General features: G+C 45.9%; 1 protein-coding gene across 6 annotated transcripts in view; it reads left to right on the top strand.

Moving 5' to 3' along the window:
- Positions 1 to 19,879, top strand: part of ABCA4 (ATP binding cassette subfamily A member 4) — a 140,860-nt gene that overhangs the window by 27,427 nt on the left and 93,554 nt on the right. For all 6 annotated transcript variants that reach the window (XR_008426397.2, XM_053920595.1, XM_053920594.1 and 3 more), the window contains 5 exons: positions 9,417 to 9,506; positions 11,912 to 12,152; positions 13,165 to 13,304; positions 13,929 to 14,045; positions 14,708 to 14,905. Coding sequence is in view for 5 of the 6 variants with exons in the window: in XM_053920595.1 (XP_053776570.1) it covers positions 9,417 to 9,506; positions 11,912 to 12,152; positions 13,165 to 13,304; positions 13,929 to 14,045; positions 14,708 to 14,905 (786 nt within the window). In the remaining variant the exon portion in view is untranslated. The remainder of the gene's footprint in view (positions 1 to 9,416; positions 9,507 to 11,911; positions 12,153 to 13,164; positions 13,305 to 13,928; positions 14,046 to 14,707; positions 14,906 to 19,879) is intronic.

The raw sequence follows: 19,879 nt of genomic DNA, 5'->3' as shown, positions 1-19,879 counted from the left end.
TTTTGCTCTTACCAAAGCAAGATTACGGCCACTTTGCAGTGGGCTCCATTGTTCCCACTGTTCCGCTCCCAGGAATGGCCTCCTCGAACACTTAGGTGCCACATTCTCCTTCCTCAGACTCCTCAGACTAGCAAGAAATCTGTCTCGTGGAGTGACCTTTTGACTGCCCCTAGATTCCAAGCTCAGTTTTGCTTTCATCAACCACAAATACCAGGACTGAAGTCACAATGGAGAGAAAAAGGCCTAGTTTCTGTTGAGCCAAAGCAAGTCCCATAACTTGTCTGTTCACATACCCCAGAGCCCACCCTCTCATCAGAAACTCTGTTCTCGCCAGTCCCGGGAGACAGCGTGTCTCGGTGACCTCTCCCATTAGAGACAGGCAGGCATTTCCACCCCCCGCCCCCCATCTCTGAGTGATTCAGTCTGAATTCTCCACTCATGACACATTTCCTGGTACTCAGGGTGTCCCCTCTGGTTGCCCCCTCACCACCGAAGCCAGCTTCCTCTCTTTTCATCTGATGCTTAACAACTGACAGGTTGCAACAAACATGCCTTAAATCCACAATCTCCCAGTTGCCTAGCAACAACTTCCCTCCTGGATAAATCTGGATTTCCTGTAGCAGCAGCCCAGGACTCACCAAGGGGCTACACTGTCTGTGCAGGGCTTCATCTGCTTTTCACCTCTGTCTGGGGGCTTTCAAGACAGCAGCTCATCTTTCACTCCAGAACCTTCCCCTGGCTCCCACACACCATGTCGTCTTTGTAAAGACACTTGTAACCTGTGGCTACCTATTTACCCTTGCCTTAGGTAGATCCTCAACTGAAAAGTCAGTACTATTTTTCAGATGGTCTTCTTTGAAACAGAGAAGGTAAAACAAAAAATTCAACTCATAAAACATTCCCTTTGTGTGCTGGCAACGTGGTATCTGTTTAATTAACCCACTGGATCCAAAGCATCCGCAGATAACTGCACAAACAAGATTTTTAGTAGCTAATATGCTTTGTTCTGCCTTCAGAAAAAATATTACACAGTCCGAAAGGACAGGCATGTTTCTTGTCCCTTGAGAATCCAAAGAGACACCTGAAATAACCAGCTTCTTCTTGCATCCATTTCTTAGGTACATGAGCAGGGCCCAAGGACCCCTCAGGCCAACCACCACTAATGGGAGATAATAGAGACATAACCTTTCCGAAGCCCTCTTTGTATATCTAGCTTCCTTAGGAGGTCAAACCAGACCTTGAACTTGGGTTCCTGGTGCTGAGCCCCACTGTGATATGCAAGTTTTACTTGTTATTTTGGAAATTAAGAGAACTTGTCTGGCATAGGAAGCCATGGGGGACGTGCTGGTGTGTGTGTGATACTTGTCATTCAGTCTATGACCTTTTTTCTAAAAATGTTTTCCCATTTCCACTCAAATAAACTTACATTCTCTTCCAGCTCTTCTGGCGGAACAGTCCATGAGAATTTGAGTAGATAATGGGGGAACCAAAGGAAGAGGAGAGTCCTGGGAAAGTTCTTTTATAAATTATGTCAACATCATTCAGACAATTGGTGACCAGGTTACGTGGAGGGCTGCCGGGGGAGGGGCGCGGCGAGGGGAGCACAGGCACTGGTGTGAGACATAAGTCGTGCCTAAAATGAAGGGATGAGTTCCAACTCTCATTATCTGCCATATCCACTGAAAAGAGGTGGCAAAGAAATTGCAGCTATAGCACCAGGCACGCAGCTGGAGCTCAGTAAATAATTGAAGGATGAATATTATTACATTATTAACAAGATCAAAAAGAGTGTTAACAGGACATGAAAATGCATCTCAAGCGATTGCTCCTCTGGTTCCCTCTCTACCAGTTCTGGGTCTTTTTCTTTCTTACCTCTGTAGACATCCTCTCCTGCTGACTCTCCCCACGTTCCTCCCTCCATGGAGAATTTCTGGCCCTTCCCCTCCACATACAAACACTGCCCTCACCTTCACTATGGAAGCATCAGTTCAAGTGTTACCTTCCCTGTCCCCGAGTGGAACTGACCTCATTCCCGTCCTGTCAGTCACCATTATACCCGTAGAGGCATACCTCATGGATCCTAAAACCTCAATAGACTATCTCTTTTTCACTAGCTTATAGTTAATTTACTCATTAATTAGTACAATGCATATTTATTGAGCACCTACTATGCAGCATTACCTGAGGATATAAAAACAAAATAAAGCCTATTCCTATGCTTAATGAGTTTACAATGTAGTGGACAGATACATTTTAAAATAATTGCAAACCAATATAAAAGTCATAAACGAATACACTGAGAGTGGTAGGAGCAATAGGAGGGTCACCTAACCCAGGGAGGTGGGGGAAGGAAAGCAGGAAGAGCGTAGTAGTGAGAAAAAGACCTTCTGGAGAAGGTGAGGTGGCTTCAGATGAGTCAACTCAGGGTACTAGGGGCAGCGTGAAGATGGATGGAATGGGGTGGGTTGGCATGTAATCTATTGGGCCCTAAAGTGATAGGTGTGGTGTCTAAGAGTCTCAAGCTTTGCAGAAGCCTACAAAAATCTTTGAGACTCAAAAAACAAATAAATAAATAATAAGGCTCTGGGAAAAAAACCTTTAGAATTGAAATTAATAAACATTAAATTGAATGTTTAAAGAAGATAATGTTATTAAACTTTATTGTCAAATTTACTGTTTATAAAATTGGAAATTTAGAAACTAGTTTATAGTTAAGGTTTTCCCTCTTTACAGTCCTAAGTATTTGCTATGATTGCTGAGAAATCACTAGATTATTTATTAAATGAATTACTCAAGGCCAATTAATTTCAAAAACAAAATTAAGAGCCTTCAAATGTACATATAGATATAGATATGTATCTATATTGGTAGCTAAATATCCATACATACAGGGATGGAGAGAGAACAGATGCTTTTCAGTGAGTTGAGTTTGATGCAGGATGGAGTTTTAAGACCAATGTGCGAAGAGCCAAGGGAGATAAAGGAGGGGGAACAGAGAGAAGGCACCCTCATAGGAAAACACTGCCACAGATCATCTCCAGCCCACAGTAAAGTGAGGAAAACAGACAAGCAACTCACAGGGAAGGGAAAGTAACTAATAGTGATAGAGCAGGTCACCGAATGATTGGTGCCCAATCTCTTTGGGGACATGAATGTGACAGTTTCTCATTTTCTATGCCTCTGAGCTCCTAGCTTCTGTTAGGTGCCTTCTCCTCATCTGGACCTGATTGTTATTTTCCTGTACAGCTTCTTTGGGGTCCAGAGGGCTCATGCTGCCCCACACTCAGCCCCACCGTCAGTTTCTAGATCTCCAGGCTGGGGGGTTGACAGTGGAGTTGGAATAGGGAAAAATCAGTGATGACATCCATTCAGCTTTGGTGACTGCGCAGAAGGTGGTGCTACCATCTGGGAAAGGGCGCACAGAAACAGAGAGAAGGTGATGTGATCAGCTGAGGACCAGTTGGATCTGGGCAAATGTCCAGCAGACAGTTGGATGTTTAGGCCTGGAGATGTGGGGAGAGGTCTGGATTGGAGATACCGACTTGGAAGTCATCAACAAAAAGGTAGCAGATTAAATGATGGAGCAAATGAGACTACCCAGGGGGAGTGTGCAGAGTGAGGGGAGGACAGTATGGAGACCTTTGGGAACCTCAGCATTGAAGGGGAAGGTGGAGGCAGAGGGGCTCGTGGGCAAGACAGAGAAGGAAGAGAGCAAGCCAGATGAGAGCAATGACACAGACAACAAGGAAGGGAAAGTGTTACAGAGCAAGGGCGGGGGGTGGTTCACAATAAATTATTACAGAAAGGATTCCCCCTTTCTGTCTCTGGAGGTTCCTTCCTCCACGCCCACCTGCTAGGTTCGAAATGCCCGCCGCCAGAGGAAAGACATCTCTCAATGCCAGAGACTGGTGAAAAGGAAAGGAATTGTTTATTTAAAAGTTACACAGACTTAGAGTAATGGCTTAATGTCTTCAATAAGATACTAAAGTCCTTTAGAACACCCACAGATGCACAGTCCTTCCCTCTCCCTGTGCCCAGTCCAGGGTACCGTGTCTCAGGAAAAGAAGTAGAAGTCTGTGATTCAGGCTCCCGGCACCATCAGCTGGGTGGCTGCTGCGATCTCCAGTTAATCCAAAGCCATGTGGCACCTTCTCATGGCCCACCAGCAAGAGTCTTCTCTCCCCTTTCTCTATGGCTGCAAAGTCTCTCCTGCTGCCTAAGCCGTGTGACAAAAAGAAGCACTCCAAGACCTCGTGGTCCTCTCTACTCTCCTTCAGAACCATGTGGTCCTTTTCCCCATTTCAGAACCTCGTGGTTCTCCTCTTTTACTTCAGAGCCACATGGACCTTTATCTTTCTACTTGCTTCAGAACCTCGTGGTTCTCCCATTTACTTCAGAGCCACATGGCTTACTCCTTTCTCCTTCAGAGCCGCATGGTCTCCTCTCCATTTACTTTGGAGCCGCGTGGTCTCCTCCATTTACTTTGGAGCCGCGTGGTCTCCTCTCTCTTCAGAGCCGCATGGTCTCCTCTTCTTACTTCACCAAAGCTGCCTGATCCTGGACCTCTTTCTTTCCCCTCAGAACCTCGTGGTACTCTCCTCTTTTACTTCAGAACCACATGGACCTCTATCTATCTACTTGCTTCAGAACCTCATGGGTCTACTCTTTCCTTCAGAGCCGCATGGTCTCCTCCTTTCTCCCCCAAAACCTTGTGGTCCTCCCCCTTCTATGGCTGCCACGCCTAGGTTTAAATCCCAGCACCCATCTTCCTTTGCAGCCCCATTTCCAACTCCTCCTACAGTCAGCTACACCTGCCAGCATCCCCGTATTCTTCCAGCTTTACTGGGCTGCCATAGTAAGTCTGGGCAGGTGTGGCCCCATGGCGTGGAGCCAATCATCTCCACGCTCTCCCACAGGCCCTGTAACCAGGGGGAGTTTCTTCCCAGTCCCACCTTGGGTGGAAGTCACTCCCATCTCCCTGGCTCAAAGCAGGGCCACAGCTATTTAACATATCCACGAAACCAGTTAAAGGTTATAGATATGTTAAATGACTGTGCCAGGGGTTAGCTGCAAAGCTCTTGCTACCCAAAACAGCTCTGAATGGCCCTGTTCCATGTGTCCCATCCCCCCTGGCTCAGGCTTGTGGGGGTGAGGACATCCTACATACATTTTTCTAATATTTCCTGGACACCCCGAGTCCTGAACCCCATCACAAATCCCTTCTTGGGGCCCTCCTCTTGGCTGCACCCTGCTTCAAAAGGACAGGACCAAAAGTGTCAAGAAAAGCAGAGAGATGTGAAAAGATAGGAACCCAAAGTGTCTAGGTGGAAACTAGGGGCTCTACTTAAAGCTTCTAAATAGCAGGGTGAGGTGGGAGATGGGGAAGTGTTGGTGAAAGAGTGCAGTCCCTGAAGGCAGGCTGCTGTTCTCAGAAGTGTGGAAATACCGGTGGGGGAGGGAAGTTAGACTGCAGCGGCAGGGGGATGAGAGAGCAGGGGAAGTTCTTTCATTCGTGAGAATCCTGAGCACACATACGTGATAATAATGAAGGGAAGGCTGAAGATCCATCAGTGAGAATCTTGAAGGCAAACTTCAGAAAGGGAGGACTTCGCTTTGCTCATTGCTATACCCCCAGCCCCTGGTACCCAGCAGAAAACACATATTTGTCAAAATGGATAACTATGTCATCTAGAAACTGCAATTGGCTGTAAGTAACTCTGAAGCAGAGGCCTGTGGTAGGTCATTCAAGGGGCTCCAGATATTTGGCCAAATGTCACCCTGGGTGTTTCCATGTGGACACTTTTGATGGATACTAACATTTAGATCAATAGACTGAGCGAAGCAGATTGCCCTCCCTAATGTGAGTGGGCCTCATGCAATCAGGGGAAGGCCTGAACAGACCGAAAGCCTGGCCCTCCTGCAAGTAAGAGGGAATGCTTCCTGCCTGACGGCCTCTGAACAGGGACACTGACCTCTTTTCTGCCTTCAGACTCAAACAGAAACATCAGCTCTTCCTGGGTGTCCAACCTACCCACTCACCTGGCAGATCTTGGGATTTGCCAGCCTCCACAATTGCATAAGCCAATTCTTTATAACAAACCTGTTCATATACAAATGCACACATAAATATGTATATATAATATACAGTAAGTCCTCACTTAGCATCATTGATAGGTTCTGTGACTTTAAGCCAAACAACGTATAACAGAACCAATTTTACCATAGACTGATATAAAAGAGTTAAGTTCCTATAGCATCTCATCAACGTTATAACAAAATGATATTTAATGAAACAACATTGAATGAAAAGTTATTCAAGGCCCTGCTATGAATAATATATACATCCTATTGGATCTATTTCTCAGGAGAATCCTGACTAGTACGCTGCCCTAAATGAGCACATCATTCTATGGGGCATTATGCATATAAACTATTATAGTCGGTCTGCTTGTTGTTATACTAAGAGCATTCATTCATCACATTTTATATACATACACATGTATATACATATGTATGTGTGTGTGTGTGGCACAGTTCCTGTCTACAAGGAGCTTAACACCTAATAAGACAGACAGATGATGAGTAAATGACAGGATAATGCCCAGTGGTGAAGTGCAAAGAAGGTGCCTCAGAAGAGCAGAACAGGGCCAGGGCAAGCCAAGGAGCACAGAGAAAAGGCTCTCATCTCAATCTTCCATGGGAACAACTGTCTCTTACCTACACAGTTGTGTTAGGACTAAGACTTGAAGGATGAGAAGTTTGTCAGGCAGAGAAAGGTAGGGGAATGGTGGGCAGGGCTGGGGGAACAAGAAAGAGACTGATGCACTAGGGGATGTAGAAGAGGCTCAGCCTGTTGAAGGAGAAGCAAGAGAGAAGGTTAGAGAAGGAGCCACATACCAGTTCATGAGGCTGTGTGTATCTGGCACTGCTTGCTATTGACCTGTCCTGGAGGCAGTGTGGAGCCATGGAAGATTTTTGAGCAAGAGAAGTGGCATGATTGGACTAGCCTGTTAGGTAACTCAGGCTGCAATGTGGACGGTGCATTAGAAGGGAGGAGACTTGAGGCAAGGGACCACCAGCAAGGGACCAGCAGGGACCTGTTCTGACATAATATTCTGGGAGAGAAGCAAAGAGAGCCTGAGCAAAGGCAGTCCCAGTGAAGAAGAAAAAAAGAGAATATTTACTTAGCATTTAGCGATTTATTTATTTCTGTATGCAAAAAAACCCTTTATTTTAAAACTGCATTTTAGAAATAAGTATAAAAATAGAGACAGTATTATAATGAACTCTGATGTACCCATCACCCAGCTTCAACTGTTACCAGCATTTGACTGATCTTTTCCTCTGATGTCTTCAAAGTAAACCACAGACAACATATCATTTCACCCTTACATACTCCCTTATGTGTCTCTACCAGATAAAAACACACTTCTTTTAACAAAATCACAATGCCATAATCACACCAAACAAAATTAACAAAAATCCTTAATAGTATCCAATTCTCAGTTATGCTCACTTTTCCTCAGATGGTTTCAGCCAGCTTGCTCAGATCAAACTCCTGGAGCTTCATGGTGAAGGGAACAGTTCTGGGAAAGCTGCTGGGGATGAGACAGGTGCTCAAGTTGAATGAGCTGGTGGATGACCCCTAGGTTTTAATACAGAAAGTTTGAAGAAGAATCAGCAGGACTTGGCGATCACTTGCCATTGCAAACATGTTTTATCTGCTCGCTGTGTCTCTTCCACCTATTCTTCTCAGCCCCACCCCGCTAGGGAAAAACAGGAATTAAAGTGCTTTTCCCAGCCTACCCTGAAGCTATTGAAAGAAGTCATGGCAAGACCAATGCCTTGGCCCAGTGTTAAGGTTAAGGAGAAAAGATACTTCTCAGTGGTATGGTTTCATTGGTGGCTTTGCCCCTCCTATGTCTGGGAAATTCTCCTGTCTGCTCTGCAGCTGCCATGCATAAGAAAGCCTTTCATTTCAGAGTTAAAAAATAAGCCTGAAGTGCCCCCTGAGTGCACCGACATTTATTCTTCAGTCTCAGGGTGAGAGGGAATGCCTATGGCATTATAGCAGGGAGAAAGGGGAGCAGGACATCTCGCTAGAAATGGGAGGCAAGACTGGTCAAAGCCTAACTCCACCTGCTTCTCTGCTTTGCCGCAGCTGGATTCCTGCACCCATCATTTAGGGGAACCGCTAGCAAATGAAAAACTGAGGTTGTGGCTTGTGGTCACAACTATTTGAATCAGACTTACATGTCAAGCTTGTTAAAAGACAGATCCCCTCCAGGCCTAGTCAGAACGCATACTTGAGCTTGAAAACCACTCTTTTAAAACTTAGAATTCCGTCCCAAAAGACAAAGGATCAGTGATGCAAGCAGTTTTGAAACTCTAAAGAATGATGTCATTCACTCAGGACTTGACCTTGGTTTCCGGAAAACAAGGTGTTCACAAAGGGCTCTGGGACTTAGAACCAGCAAGTGGGCTTCCACGTCCCCCACTGCTGTGGAAAAGGCACACGCAGCTCTGTTTTGTCCCTTGGATCTGGAGTCACCAGAACTCTGCTGTCTCTGCAGAGTGGCAAGGGAACTTCTTTCTCTTTCAAGCTGCCAGCAGCAGCCTGAAAGAAAGGTGATGTAACTGGCTGAATCATTTACATAAGAAAGTGGTGCTGAGCAGAGGAAGCCACAAACCTGCCTTAATGGACACAAGGAGCAAAGACTTGAACAATGACAAGGAAGCCTGAACATGTGTACAAAGCCCAAGGGGAAGAGATGGGCATCACCACAGGCAGCCTCCTTTACACTCTGTTTTCCTTCCTTCGGGAGTCTTGTTTGGTGTCACTGAAGGAGCAATCAGAATCATTTGGGGTATTTCATGTCACCATGAAACTATTTGTGATTGACTAGCTCAGCAGGGTGACTTGGAATAGGAGCCTTTGATCTTCTCAGTTAGGTAAAAGAAGTTTGTTTCTGAAAGCAGTCTTGCGTTAGAAAGTAGGGAGGAAATGCCCGGCCTGGCGTGGTTCAGTCGGTTGGGCATAATCCCACAAAGTGTAAAGTTGCCAGTTCAATTCCTGGTCAGGGCACATACTTGGGTTGATGGTTGGGTCCCCACTTGGGGTGCAGGGTGTGTACAAGAGGCAACCAATCGTGTCTCTCTCACATAGATGTTTCTCTCCCTCTCTTTCTCCCTCCCTTTCCTTCTTTCTAAAAATAAATAAAACCTTGAAAAAAAAACAGTCATTACTCCTTATAGCATTCCTGCCTTAATAAAAAAAGGAGGGAGGAAATGTTCTTCAAGCATACAGGAGATCAGATAGTGCCTATGTGTGTATGTATAACTATGTATAAAAATGTTTTATACACATTATGTATGTATAAAAATGTTTTAAAAACTATTTTTCCTGTCAATTACAGCTTCCTACACTCCTAGATAGCAGTTCTCAAGGTGTCGATCTGAGATCCTGGGGGAAAATATTATCTGATATGTCACCAAGAATTCAAGAGGTAAGTGGCCTGATGACAGTTCATTAGGGTTTACTTTTATCTTTCCACCAATTTACTGCAGTTGTGATGTCAAACAACTTAATTGTATCTCAAACCTGCTCGTGGAGAAATACACTTGGTCTTTCCATCTAGCAATTTCAAAGCACTAGCTTATATCCTAAATTATCTGAGCTCCTGAGTTGAAGGCAAAAGGAAGGGAACCATCCTCTTGGCTTCACACCTGGGGAGAAATGCGACCTTGTCTGGTATGGCACAAATTATCAGTGGCCTCACAATGGAATCTAAGTGTTTCCAGTACCAAAGTGGCCCATTATTCTGTTATGCTCTTAAAATCCACATAAGTCTGTTGCACAGCAGTAGGAGAACACATGTGTAGGGCCCTTGCAGGGCTCAGTGTCTTACATACATCGACTCATTTCATCACAATGAAAGGAGTTGAATTTTTTGTGTTGTTTTGTGAGAGATGGGCACATTTTAATGAGCATCTGGTTGCACAAGGCTTTGCCCAGGTAGAAACTCATCTTTTACTCAGTAGATGAGAAGTGCTGGGGGGCATAACGCTGCACAGATATGGTCACCGCCCTTGTGAGACGTACAGTCCCATGGGGACAGAGATGGGAACAATGACTTCAAGTGTGATGAGTATTATAAGGGAGGCAAAAATGAAACAACTTTCCCCAAATGTTTTCCTCCTGCAGTCGACTTGGACTTAGCCAAGCTGGAACATTGCATGGTTGGAATCTGTTTTGGGCAGTGTCTGAGCAGAGAAAGTTAGAGAAGGGCCCATTGTACTGAGGGCCACCTGCTGCTCTGGGACTCTCCGTTTAACATTCTTTTATTTATAAGCATTTAAAAAATTCATATCAGTATAATAGGTCTAAAGTTTATTGAGAATGTAAAAAACAAAATTCCCAAAGCATATCAACACTCTTAATTCTGTGTGGGAGTTCCAGAAGGATTCTTGCCTGACCAGATAGGTTGAAGCACATGGCCCCATTTATATTAACTGATACTAGACCATTTGACCCTGGAACAGCCCCTTCATCTCTGAGTGCCTCGATTAAATGAGCAACATAATAATCAGCCCTTACAAGACTGTCCTAAGACTTACTGCTGTAGAAGCAATTTGAGATTCTGACTTTATTATTGAAGACTAGACTGTGATTATAGGCATGACTCACTGTGTGGGTTCTACCTGGTGCTCAGTAGTTTCAGAGGGCAAGTGTTGGCATGTGGACAAAGAGAGGGGATGACAGGTAAACATCACTTACTGTGGCACAGGAATGGCTTTCAGTCTCACCTGATTGAATCCTAGTGGTTTTTTAAATTCCCACATGCCTTTGAAAATGAGTAATAATGTGTATTAGGGGAATAAAAGCAGCATTGTTTTTATTTTGTATTTTTCCTTAAAGCAAAGTCAGATGGCATTGTGGGAGCCGAGACCCTGGCCACTCTGGAAGCCCTTCACTTAGTTCTAAGCATTACAGACCTACCTTCAAAGGGTGAGGCCAGATAGTGCAACGGTTCCCATATGGAGAGGAGACCACCAGCCTCTAATTAGTTGGGTGCAGAATTTAAAAAAAATTTTTTAAATGTTTTTCCAACTATTGAGACTTCATCTGTTCTATATTTGCTTGGATCTTAACACACACACACACACACACACACACAGAAATCACAAACCACACATTTCAGGAAAAGCAAGAGTTCACATTTGGTAAAATTAAGCTAATAAGAAGATAATTTTCCAATTATAAGAAACTAAATCCTAAATTATTATTTGCCCATAGAAATTTGCTCAGATCTTGCCTTTCTAGGACAGCTCCATTCCTCCATCATTTTATTTCCTAGTTTCTTCCAGTATCTCCATCTTGGTGGAGTAACAGAACCCAAGAATTAGTTTACAGAAAAGTATTTTTGACATTTCCCCAAAGACACATACATCACCAAGGAGTTTAAGTAAAGGGGAATAGATGAGAGAAGTGATATTAAAATGAATTGGGGGTCACTCTTTGATGTTCTTTAAGACTTATCTTAGTTTATTTTTTAATTGAATTCATTGGGATGACCCTGATTTGCAAAACCATACAGGTTTCAGGTACACAACTCAACAAAACATCACTTGCCCATGGCATCATGCGTTCATTGCCCCAAGCAAAGTCTCTTTCCAGCCCTGTCTCCCTTCCCTTTGTCCACCTCCACCTACCCCCGGCCCCTTAGTCTCCTCTTAGGCCCTGAGTGGATGGCAGTCGAGTTCATGATTGCTGAGAGTATAGATGTTTTTCTTTTAAATATAGAACTCAAATACATATGTGGAGGTTTCCCCAATACCTTGTAACTTGATTTCACAGTAGATTATGACTCTGACTGCCTTAAAATAACCCAAAACCTTTGCCTTGCCCTAGTTCATCCATCGACCAAGTGTCCAAGACTTGCTGTGGGTGACCAGGCCCCTCATGAAGACTGCTGGTCCAGAGACCTTCACTCAGCTGACAGATGTCCTGTCTGACCTCTTGTGTGGCTACCCAGAGGGAGGAGGCTCTCGGGTGTTTTCTTTCAACTGGTATGAAGACAATAATTATAAGGCTTTCCTGGGGATTGACTCCACAAGGAAAGACGCTATCTATTCTTACGACAAAAAAACAAGTAAGTTTTCTGTGTCCTGTGTATAATTCAGGCTCTGGCGTCAGTTAAGCTGAAGGTTTGACACTTTCAGGTGAAACCAGTCCCAGGGTTGACTCTCCGTTGCTCTTGTTGAGGGGTCTGGGCAAAGAGCTTCTCCTCCCAGAAAAGCATTTCTCCTTACAAGAAGAGGGTGGTGTGCATAGAGTTCTGGATGTGAGCCATGGAAAGAACTGAGACCCACTTGGAAAGGGAACAGAGAGGACATTTCCCACTGATCTGATTGAACTCGGGTTGCATTCTAGAGGAAGAGAAGAAAGATAAATGAGGAGGCAGCCCAGAGCTGCAAGCCAAGCTCAGGTCAGAAGGGCCCTGGCAAGTAAACACGGCTGTGGGTGTTTTTACAAACACAATGCGCTGAAAATCTGTGTGTGTAGTACTGAATTGTGTTCCCAATGGCAAGTCCCTGGCAAGTCCTCTTTCCCACCTTTCAGTATTTTTTTTGGCTCTTATAGGGTAAAGGAGAGTGGGGTGGGGAAGAAATGCAACTGAGTGACCCTCCCGTTAAACATTAAAGAGGCAGCGAGGCATGCACCAAACGTCATTGAGCCCTAAAATAGCCACGCACAATGAAGAAGTTAAGCAGCTAATTGAAGGAAAATCATTGGGACTAAAGTTGAGATTCTAAGGGGAGGCCTCGTGTGGCCTCTCAGTCCCTTTCATCTGAGAATGGCCTCTGCTCCTTGCAATATTCACAAGCGGGCGCCTCAACCTCCTTCTTCTAAAGCAGAAGAAACCACAGGGCAAACCCCATCCTTTGTTTCTCTGATGAGGCCCTGATTGAGATGAATTGTGGCATTTTGTTACTTTCTAATGATGAGCTTGTTACTGGTGGGGTACAGCCTATTAATTTAGGTTATTTGTAAAATCCTCCAGCATAGAGTTGAATAAGACATGTGATTTGAACACACTAATGACCATGTTTAGCTCTGAGCAGCGGGAGTTTCTATAAAATCTGTCCCTTCGGTCCCGTTAGCGACCTTTTGTAATGCACTGATCCAGAGCCTGGAGTCCAACCCTCTAACCAAAATAGCCTGGAGGGCAGCAAAGCCACTGCTGATGGGAAAAATCCTCTTCACGCCGGATTGTCCTGCAGCACGCGGGATCCTGAAGAACGTAAGGTTCCAGTTCCAGCTGGTCTTGTCCCTCCTACCCTGGACCACCCAGAAGGATGAGAGAGGGGGAGAGAGGAGAGTGAGAGAGAGGGAGGGAGGAGAGGGACAGAGAGAGAGAGAGTGCCCTCCTGATAGTGAGGCTCCTGTTTGTTTTTTGCTAAGTAGACTCTTGAGTTTCTCCCCCATTATCAAACTGCTAGCACCCCCTGCCTAGGCCCTCCCCTCTCTACCCAGCCTCCAATGAGGTTTTCTTTCCCAGCGCCTGCATTGTATCCCTAACGGGAGGGTTCTCTGAATCCTGGCTGCCTGAAATAAAGACAGGGAGGGTGGGAGGAAGAGCATTTGCTCACGGGGAGTCCAAATCTAGCTTTAGTTAGCTACTGAGATAATAGCATCATCAATACTACATGTACCTTTGAGATACTAAAACATTAGATTCCGTCGATCTGGGAGGCTGGGAAATAGCAGATTGTTCTGGAAAATGTCAGTAGAATGAGAAAATTAAGACACAGCCTAGAAAAGTGTTTCCTAAACATTGAGGGTTTCTGACATGAGCAGGAAAGATATAACCACAGGTTCTCTCTCATTTTCCTCTCGTACTTTGTCTGTCTCTGTCTGGTTTTAGGCCAACTCGACTTTTGAAGAGCTGGAGCGCATTAGGAAGTTAGTCAAAGCCTGGGAAGAAGTGGGGCCCCAGGTCTGGTACTTCTTTGATGAGAGCACCCAGATGGCCTTGATCCGAGTAAGGATGGGGATGGGGGAGGCCCGGAAAGTGCCTCTTGTTTCCTTTTCCCAGTAAAGGGCTGTTCACAGCTGGCGTTGGATCAAAACATAACCAGCAGGGCCCAAAGGCACTAGTTCCAGAAGCTGACACCCAGTGCAGTCACTGACTTTGGGTGGGAAATCTCTTTTTTCAGTTCTGGGGAAATGGAAAGATGGCCACAAAACCAGTGGCTTCCTGATGATTCTTGCTTTTATGAATTCTCTTGTGGGCCTCAGAGTCAAAGAGAGGTCTCCTCGAGGAGTCGCCACTTCTGTAATTGCAAAGGTGGTTCTCATTTCCAGCTTTGCTAAGCCCGGAGACAAGGGTTCAATATAGCAGGGATAATTAAAAGAGAGTAAAAAGATCCATAAGAAAAAGAAAGTTTCCTGTATACCACCTCCCCTGCCCCTCTCCCCCCACCTCAACATACACATCCTCCCTCTGTTACATGGGGGAGGAGACTGCGTGTGGGGGGAGATGGGATCTAGGTAGGTACACCTATAATAGAAGAAAACCCACGAGTTTTTAGCGTGCCTTAGAGTCTCTACCTCTATTTATTAAAAGTTGGAAATGGCCCAAGAACAAGACTGAAGATCCTATGGAATTTTCTAAATGCCGTGACTGTTTTGCTTCTTCCCAAGGACACCCTGGCGAATCCAACAGTAAAAGGCTTTTTGAATAAGCAGTTTGGTGAAGAAGGTATTACTGCCGAAGCTGTGCTGAACTTCCTGTACAAGGGTGCTCCAGAGAACCAGGCTGATGACGTGGCCAACTTCAACTGGAGAGACATATTTAACATCACCGATCGTGCCCTGCGCCTGGCTAATCAATACCTGGAGGTAAGAAGCAGCAAGCCACCTAAGGGCTACACTGAGCCCCTCGAAGACAGCCCTGTGGATGGGGCCAGAGATCTCGCAGCAAGTCAAGTGGTCTTGGGTTTCAGCTCTCGTTTTCCCCACTGAAGAAACAGGAATTCCCACAGCCCCCAGACAGAGATGGGTCCTGTGCTCTAACAGCTTATCCACACTTAAAAGCAATTCCCCCTTCACATCTCCTGCCTCCTAACGACTCCTCCCTGACTCCTCCTGCATCGCAGCCCCGGGAGCGTCTGAGTCTGTCCTCAACCTTCTCCTGTCGGCCACTGCTTCAGTGACCGGCCTTGGCCGCTGTCTACCAAACCTCAAGTCTGAGGGCCCACTGCTTGCTGGACCCTCTCACCTCCGGGTTCTGAAAGCACATCAGACTCCATGTGTCCAAAACCAAATTTGTCTTCTGTTCTGATTACTGTCCTCAGCATTTTTCCAAATTCTCAAGCTAGAGACTTTAGTGCCACCCTTAATTACCATTCTTCTTCCCCTTCCACACCACAGCTATCACTTATCAAGTGTTACCTTGTGCCAAGCACTGGTTAAGTGCTTTTACTTACATATGCAAACCAAAATTAATTGTAGGTTTTAATAAAAAAAAATCTTAAAGCACTTCTTTGGGCAAAAAGGGTTGCAGCCCAGGAGACACAGATGAGGCAGCCATCTAAACTGTGTTCTGCAGAGAGAAAGGGGAGGCTTTCTTTTCCAGCAAAAGTTCCCACCCAAGTTCCTAGTTAGGTCCCTTTTATGTAAATAAGGTGTTTAAATCTGTACACTTCTGATTGGCCCAAAATGCACAGTCCTGATTGGTCAGCATTATTTGTTTTGATTGCACAGGGCAGGTCTTAGGCCACTGGTAGAAAGCTGAAACCAGGAACTCCCTCACCTGTAATAGTTGACTCAGCCTGCTTAGCAAGCAGGGCACAATATGGGAAGTCAACAGTTCAGTGTGAGGTTCTTCCCAGTGTATGGAGTGTGTGAGAAGGTCCTGTTGGTAAATGACTGCCAGGGTCTTATTGTTTATAAAATGTGGGCCCTCAGTTGACCATAGGGAATCCGCCTCAGCAGATAATTTCCTCCTCTTATCAAACGAATCTTTCTTCTTGGGTCCACAGATACATTAGCTCATTTAATCATCACAACAACTCCAAGAAGTGTGTGCTATTATTGTTTCCATTTTACAGATGCAGAAGCTGAGGTTGAACAGGTTAAAGAAGGTCCCATGCCACAGCTGTTAGATAGGACCCTGCTCTTCTGACCTCTCAACTGCCTCTATCGTGTCTAGTCACCAGGGATCATCTGCACCCAATTCCAGTGAATGGGGTTTTTTTCCTACACCACCAAGCAATGCTCCAATACCAGCTAGGTGTCCTATACTCAGTCTGACACTGTCTACCTGGAGATCGCATCACACTCCACAGATTAAGGGTTTAGTCCCATAATACTGCCCTACCCCCAAATTCAAACACCAGTCACAAATCTAGGTCATTCACCTGGCTTGAATCAGAGGTTTCCATGATCCCCTCCGTGGGTTCTATTCGTTTGCTAAAGCAGCTCACAGAGCTCAGATAAACAATTTACTTACTGGGTTACCAGTTTATCACTAAAGGATACAACTCAGGGACAGCCAGATGGAAGAGATGCATAGGGCAAGATGTGTGGGCAGGGGTGTGTTCCCCAACCTGGAGCATCCCAGAACCGCATCCTTTCGGACTTTTTATGGAGGCTTCATTACACAGGCATGACTGATTAAATCATTGGGCTTTGGTGACTGAATTCAGTCTCCAGCCCCTCTCGCCTCCCAGGAGCGGGGATGGCGGGCAGGGGATGGTGGTACTGAAATTTCCAACCCTCTAATCACCTGGTTTTCCTGGCAACCAGCCCCCCTTTCTTAGGTGCTTTCGGAAAGTCACCATTAACATAACAAAGACACCTTTCTCCTGCTCACGACTCAGAGGAAGCTCTAAGGGCTTCAGGAGCTCTGGGCCAGAGACAGGGATAAAAGCCAAACACATATTTCTCATTACAAATCACAGTGTCACACTCAGCTTTGTCTACTTGGTCTCCTAAATATCACCTCCACCTCTTGCTTTCTAGGCTCTCTGAGGCTGAGAGGCTTTGTCTTCTGCCCACCAGCCTGTTCTAACTGCTGGACTCCAGGGTCCAATCTCTTGACTCAGGCATTTGTCCACAGTGACACCAGTGACACGGGTCTACATTCCAAACACACATCTGGCAGCATCACTTTCATGTTAAAATCTTAATGACTGAGTCCCCAAGGAGCACAATTCCTTCCAAACCCGCCCAGCCCACCTTCCCAGCCACTGCTCACTCCCTGGCTTCAGCTCTGCTCTGGTCCTTTCTCCACCCTCCATGCACTCCAATATCTCCTGATTGCCCCCTTTGTGAATGCTGTTTGTCTGCCCATTTATTAGGGTCTTTTTGCTACAAAAAAAAAAAAAAGAGAGAGAGCAAGAGAGAGTCAGGGAGTGAGACTTCAGAGGCTGACATAACTTGGAAGCTCAGGGCATCTAAGAATTGATGCCACCACGAGGCCCTCCTGTCCTTCCATCTTTCCTTGCAGCTTGTCTCCACCCTCCCAGTCTTGGCCAGGTCCTCTTCCGTTAGTGACACCGTGACATGTCAGTGGCTTACAGCTCTCTGTGGTCATCTTTACACCAAAAATTCTGCAGGAAGTGGGAGTGGCTTTCCCAGAGTGTAAGCATTACTACTATGCAGTGCTCTGGTTGGCCTGGCTGCTCTACCTGTCCCTCGAGGCGGGGAGCGGGGAGAGGATTGTGTGCTGTGATGGGGGTCTGGGCCCTGTGCCCATGGGGAGAAAGGGAAGCAGAGTTAGCTTCATCGGCATCTCATGGACTGAGCAGGATTACTGTACAGTGGGGATGGGTGTTTCCCTAAAAGAAGAAACATAAGGCAGAAAAGCCTGAAATGACTTTTCCTTCCCCATCTGTTTAGCTCCCATTTATTCATTCTTTGGGACTCAGCCCTCAAATGCCACTTACACACAGGTTTAGCCATTCACTCCTGTGTGTTTCCCTGGCCTTCTCTTCACACTTCTCTTAGACCCTATCCATGTTAGATTTGAGTTACCTGTTAACACGTCCATCTCTGGCTGAATGACAAGACTGGAGTTACCCAGCGTCAGGGAGCGCATCCTAGGTATTTCTGAATCCTCGACTGATGCGGACTCCGGCCAGCAGTGTCCGGGGTGTTGTGGCTGAGACGAGACAAATTCACCCGGTCTACCGAAGTCCTATGCAGGAAAAGGGACATCAAGGCCACTGTCTCAAGGGGAGAGCGCCTTGATCCTTGCCTTGACAGGCTTTTATTGGCTTTCTAATAACGTACATCAAAGAAGGTTCTTATTCGTTATGCTCAAGTTTGCTTTAGGTAATTAGTTTTTACAGATAGCGAAGGAAGAGATGTTACTGATTACTTCCTATAGATTAACAGGGAAAAAATGTTGCAAATGCAAGGGAACTGATAAGAGTAATTGGTCTGGTTACACTTCAGTCCTTGGGAGAATTAGCACAGACTGCAGGAAGTTACTTTAAAGATATGCAGTAAGCATTTGCTGCTTCAACTCAGGGTGTGGGAGTTTTAGCAAGAGCAAGTCTCAAAGCAGCCTAGGTACAATGCAGGCCTGGTTTCCCACGGGAGAGCCGATCCGTGGGTTTGGCGTCCTGTGTGCCACCACGCGCCTATGGGCTTTCCGATAGGGTTGGGCTACATTTGCCATTCCATGTGGATAGGTTCCCTATACTTGACCTCAAATTCCCAGGGAACCTCTCCATCTGTCACACTGTCACACCTGCCAAAGGGCCAAGTCAGGGCCAGGTCTGGGCCTCGTGTCAACTGGAACCACTAGAAGGTAGAAGATGCTCTGGGTAACAGGAGAGGGAATTAAGGTGAGGGCCCCCAAGAGCAGGCCCCCTCCCCCAGACTCCTGGTTCCTGACAGTAACTAAATATCGAGAAAAAGCCTGGCTTTATCTGCTTTTGAGGGCTCCCTGCTGCCCTGGTACCACCAGAATTTCCCCAGACTGTGGGACCTTCCTTCCAGAACCATGGAAGGGGGAACAGAGGCTCCCTGGGTGGCCTTTCAGAATAGGCCAGTGTGACAGCAACAGCACCAAACTTCAGGTTACAAAGTGATTCCTGACTTGTCCGAAGGCAAGAATGACCTTGGGCACCTTTTATAAAACAGATTCTTGGATACCTACTCAGATCAATGGACTCAGAATTCCAGGGACGAGGCCTGGGAATCTGTATGTTTGCACACCTGTTAGATTGGTGGGAACTTCAAGTCCCTTTGTGTGATTACTCAGTTGACATAGCTCTCCTCTCACAGTGCCTCTGCCAGCTAAGCCTCTGTCCCTGCTACGCCCACGACCTCTACCACTGCGGTGACAATATAGGCAGAACTCTTGGAGGGAGCACAGATAGAAGCGAGGGGCTCTATTCCTTTACTCTCTCAGAACAGAGTTCAGGGTTTTTCACAATGTTTCGGTGAGGTACAATCAGTAATAAATATTTCTCAAATAGGATTTTTTTATTTGTCACATTAAATGTCTGAATTTTAAACAGATTCTTGGACTGGGGGCTCATATCCATCAGCCCATTCAACTTCAGACATGTCTCATCCCAAGCAGCTTTTCCAGAACTGCTACCTTCACCGCGAAGCTCCATGAGATCTCCCAGTTCAAACTGGGCTTCTTCGTCATTTTGCCTTTTCTAACAAGGACATCATGGAGCAAAGAATTAGACTGGCCAGTGTTTTCTGTGTCTTCTCCAGTGCCATCTGGAGCCATGTTTGACCACTTCTTCCAAGTCATTTGTCTGCACCTCTCGGGTCAGGATTTCGGTCTTCTTCTGGGTTTGGCGGGCCTGTTGATGCTGAGCATAGGACACCCTCCAAATCCGATTG

Source organism: Desmodus rotundus, chromosome 3 (genome assembly GCF_022682495.2).
Source record: "Desmodus rotundus isolate HL8 chromosome 3, HLdesRot8A.1, whole genome shotgun sequence".
In the NCBI taxonomy this organism is placed as follows: domain Eukaryota; kingdom Metazoa; phylum Chordata; class Mammalia; order Chiroptera; family Phyllostomidae; genus Desmodus; species Desmodus rotundus.
Note: the sequence above shows the minus strand (reverse complement) of the source record. Positions and strands in the feature narration are given on the sequence as shown.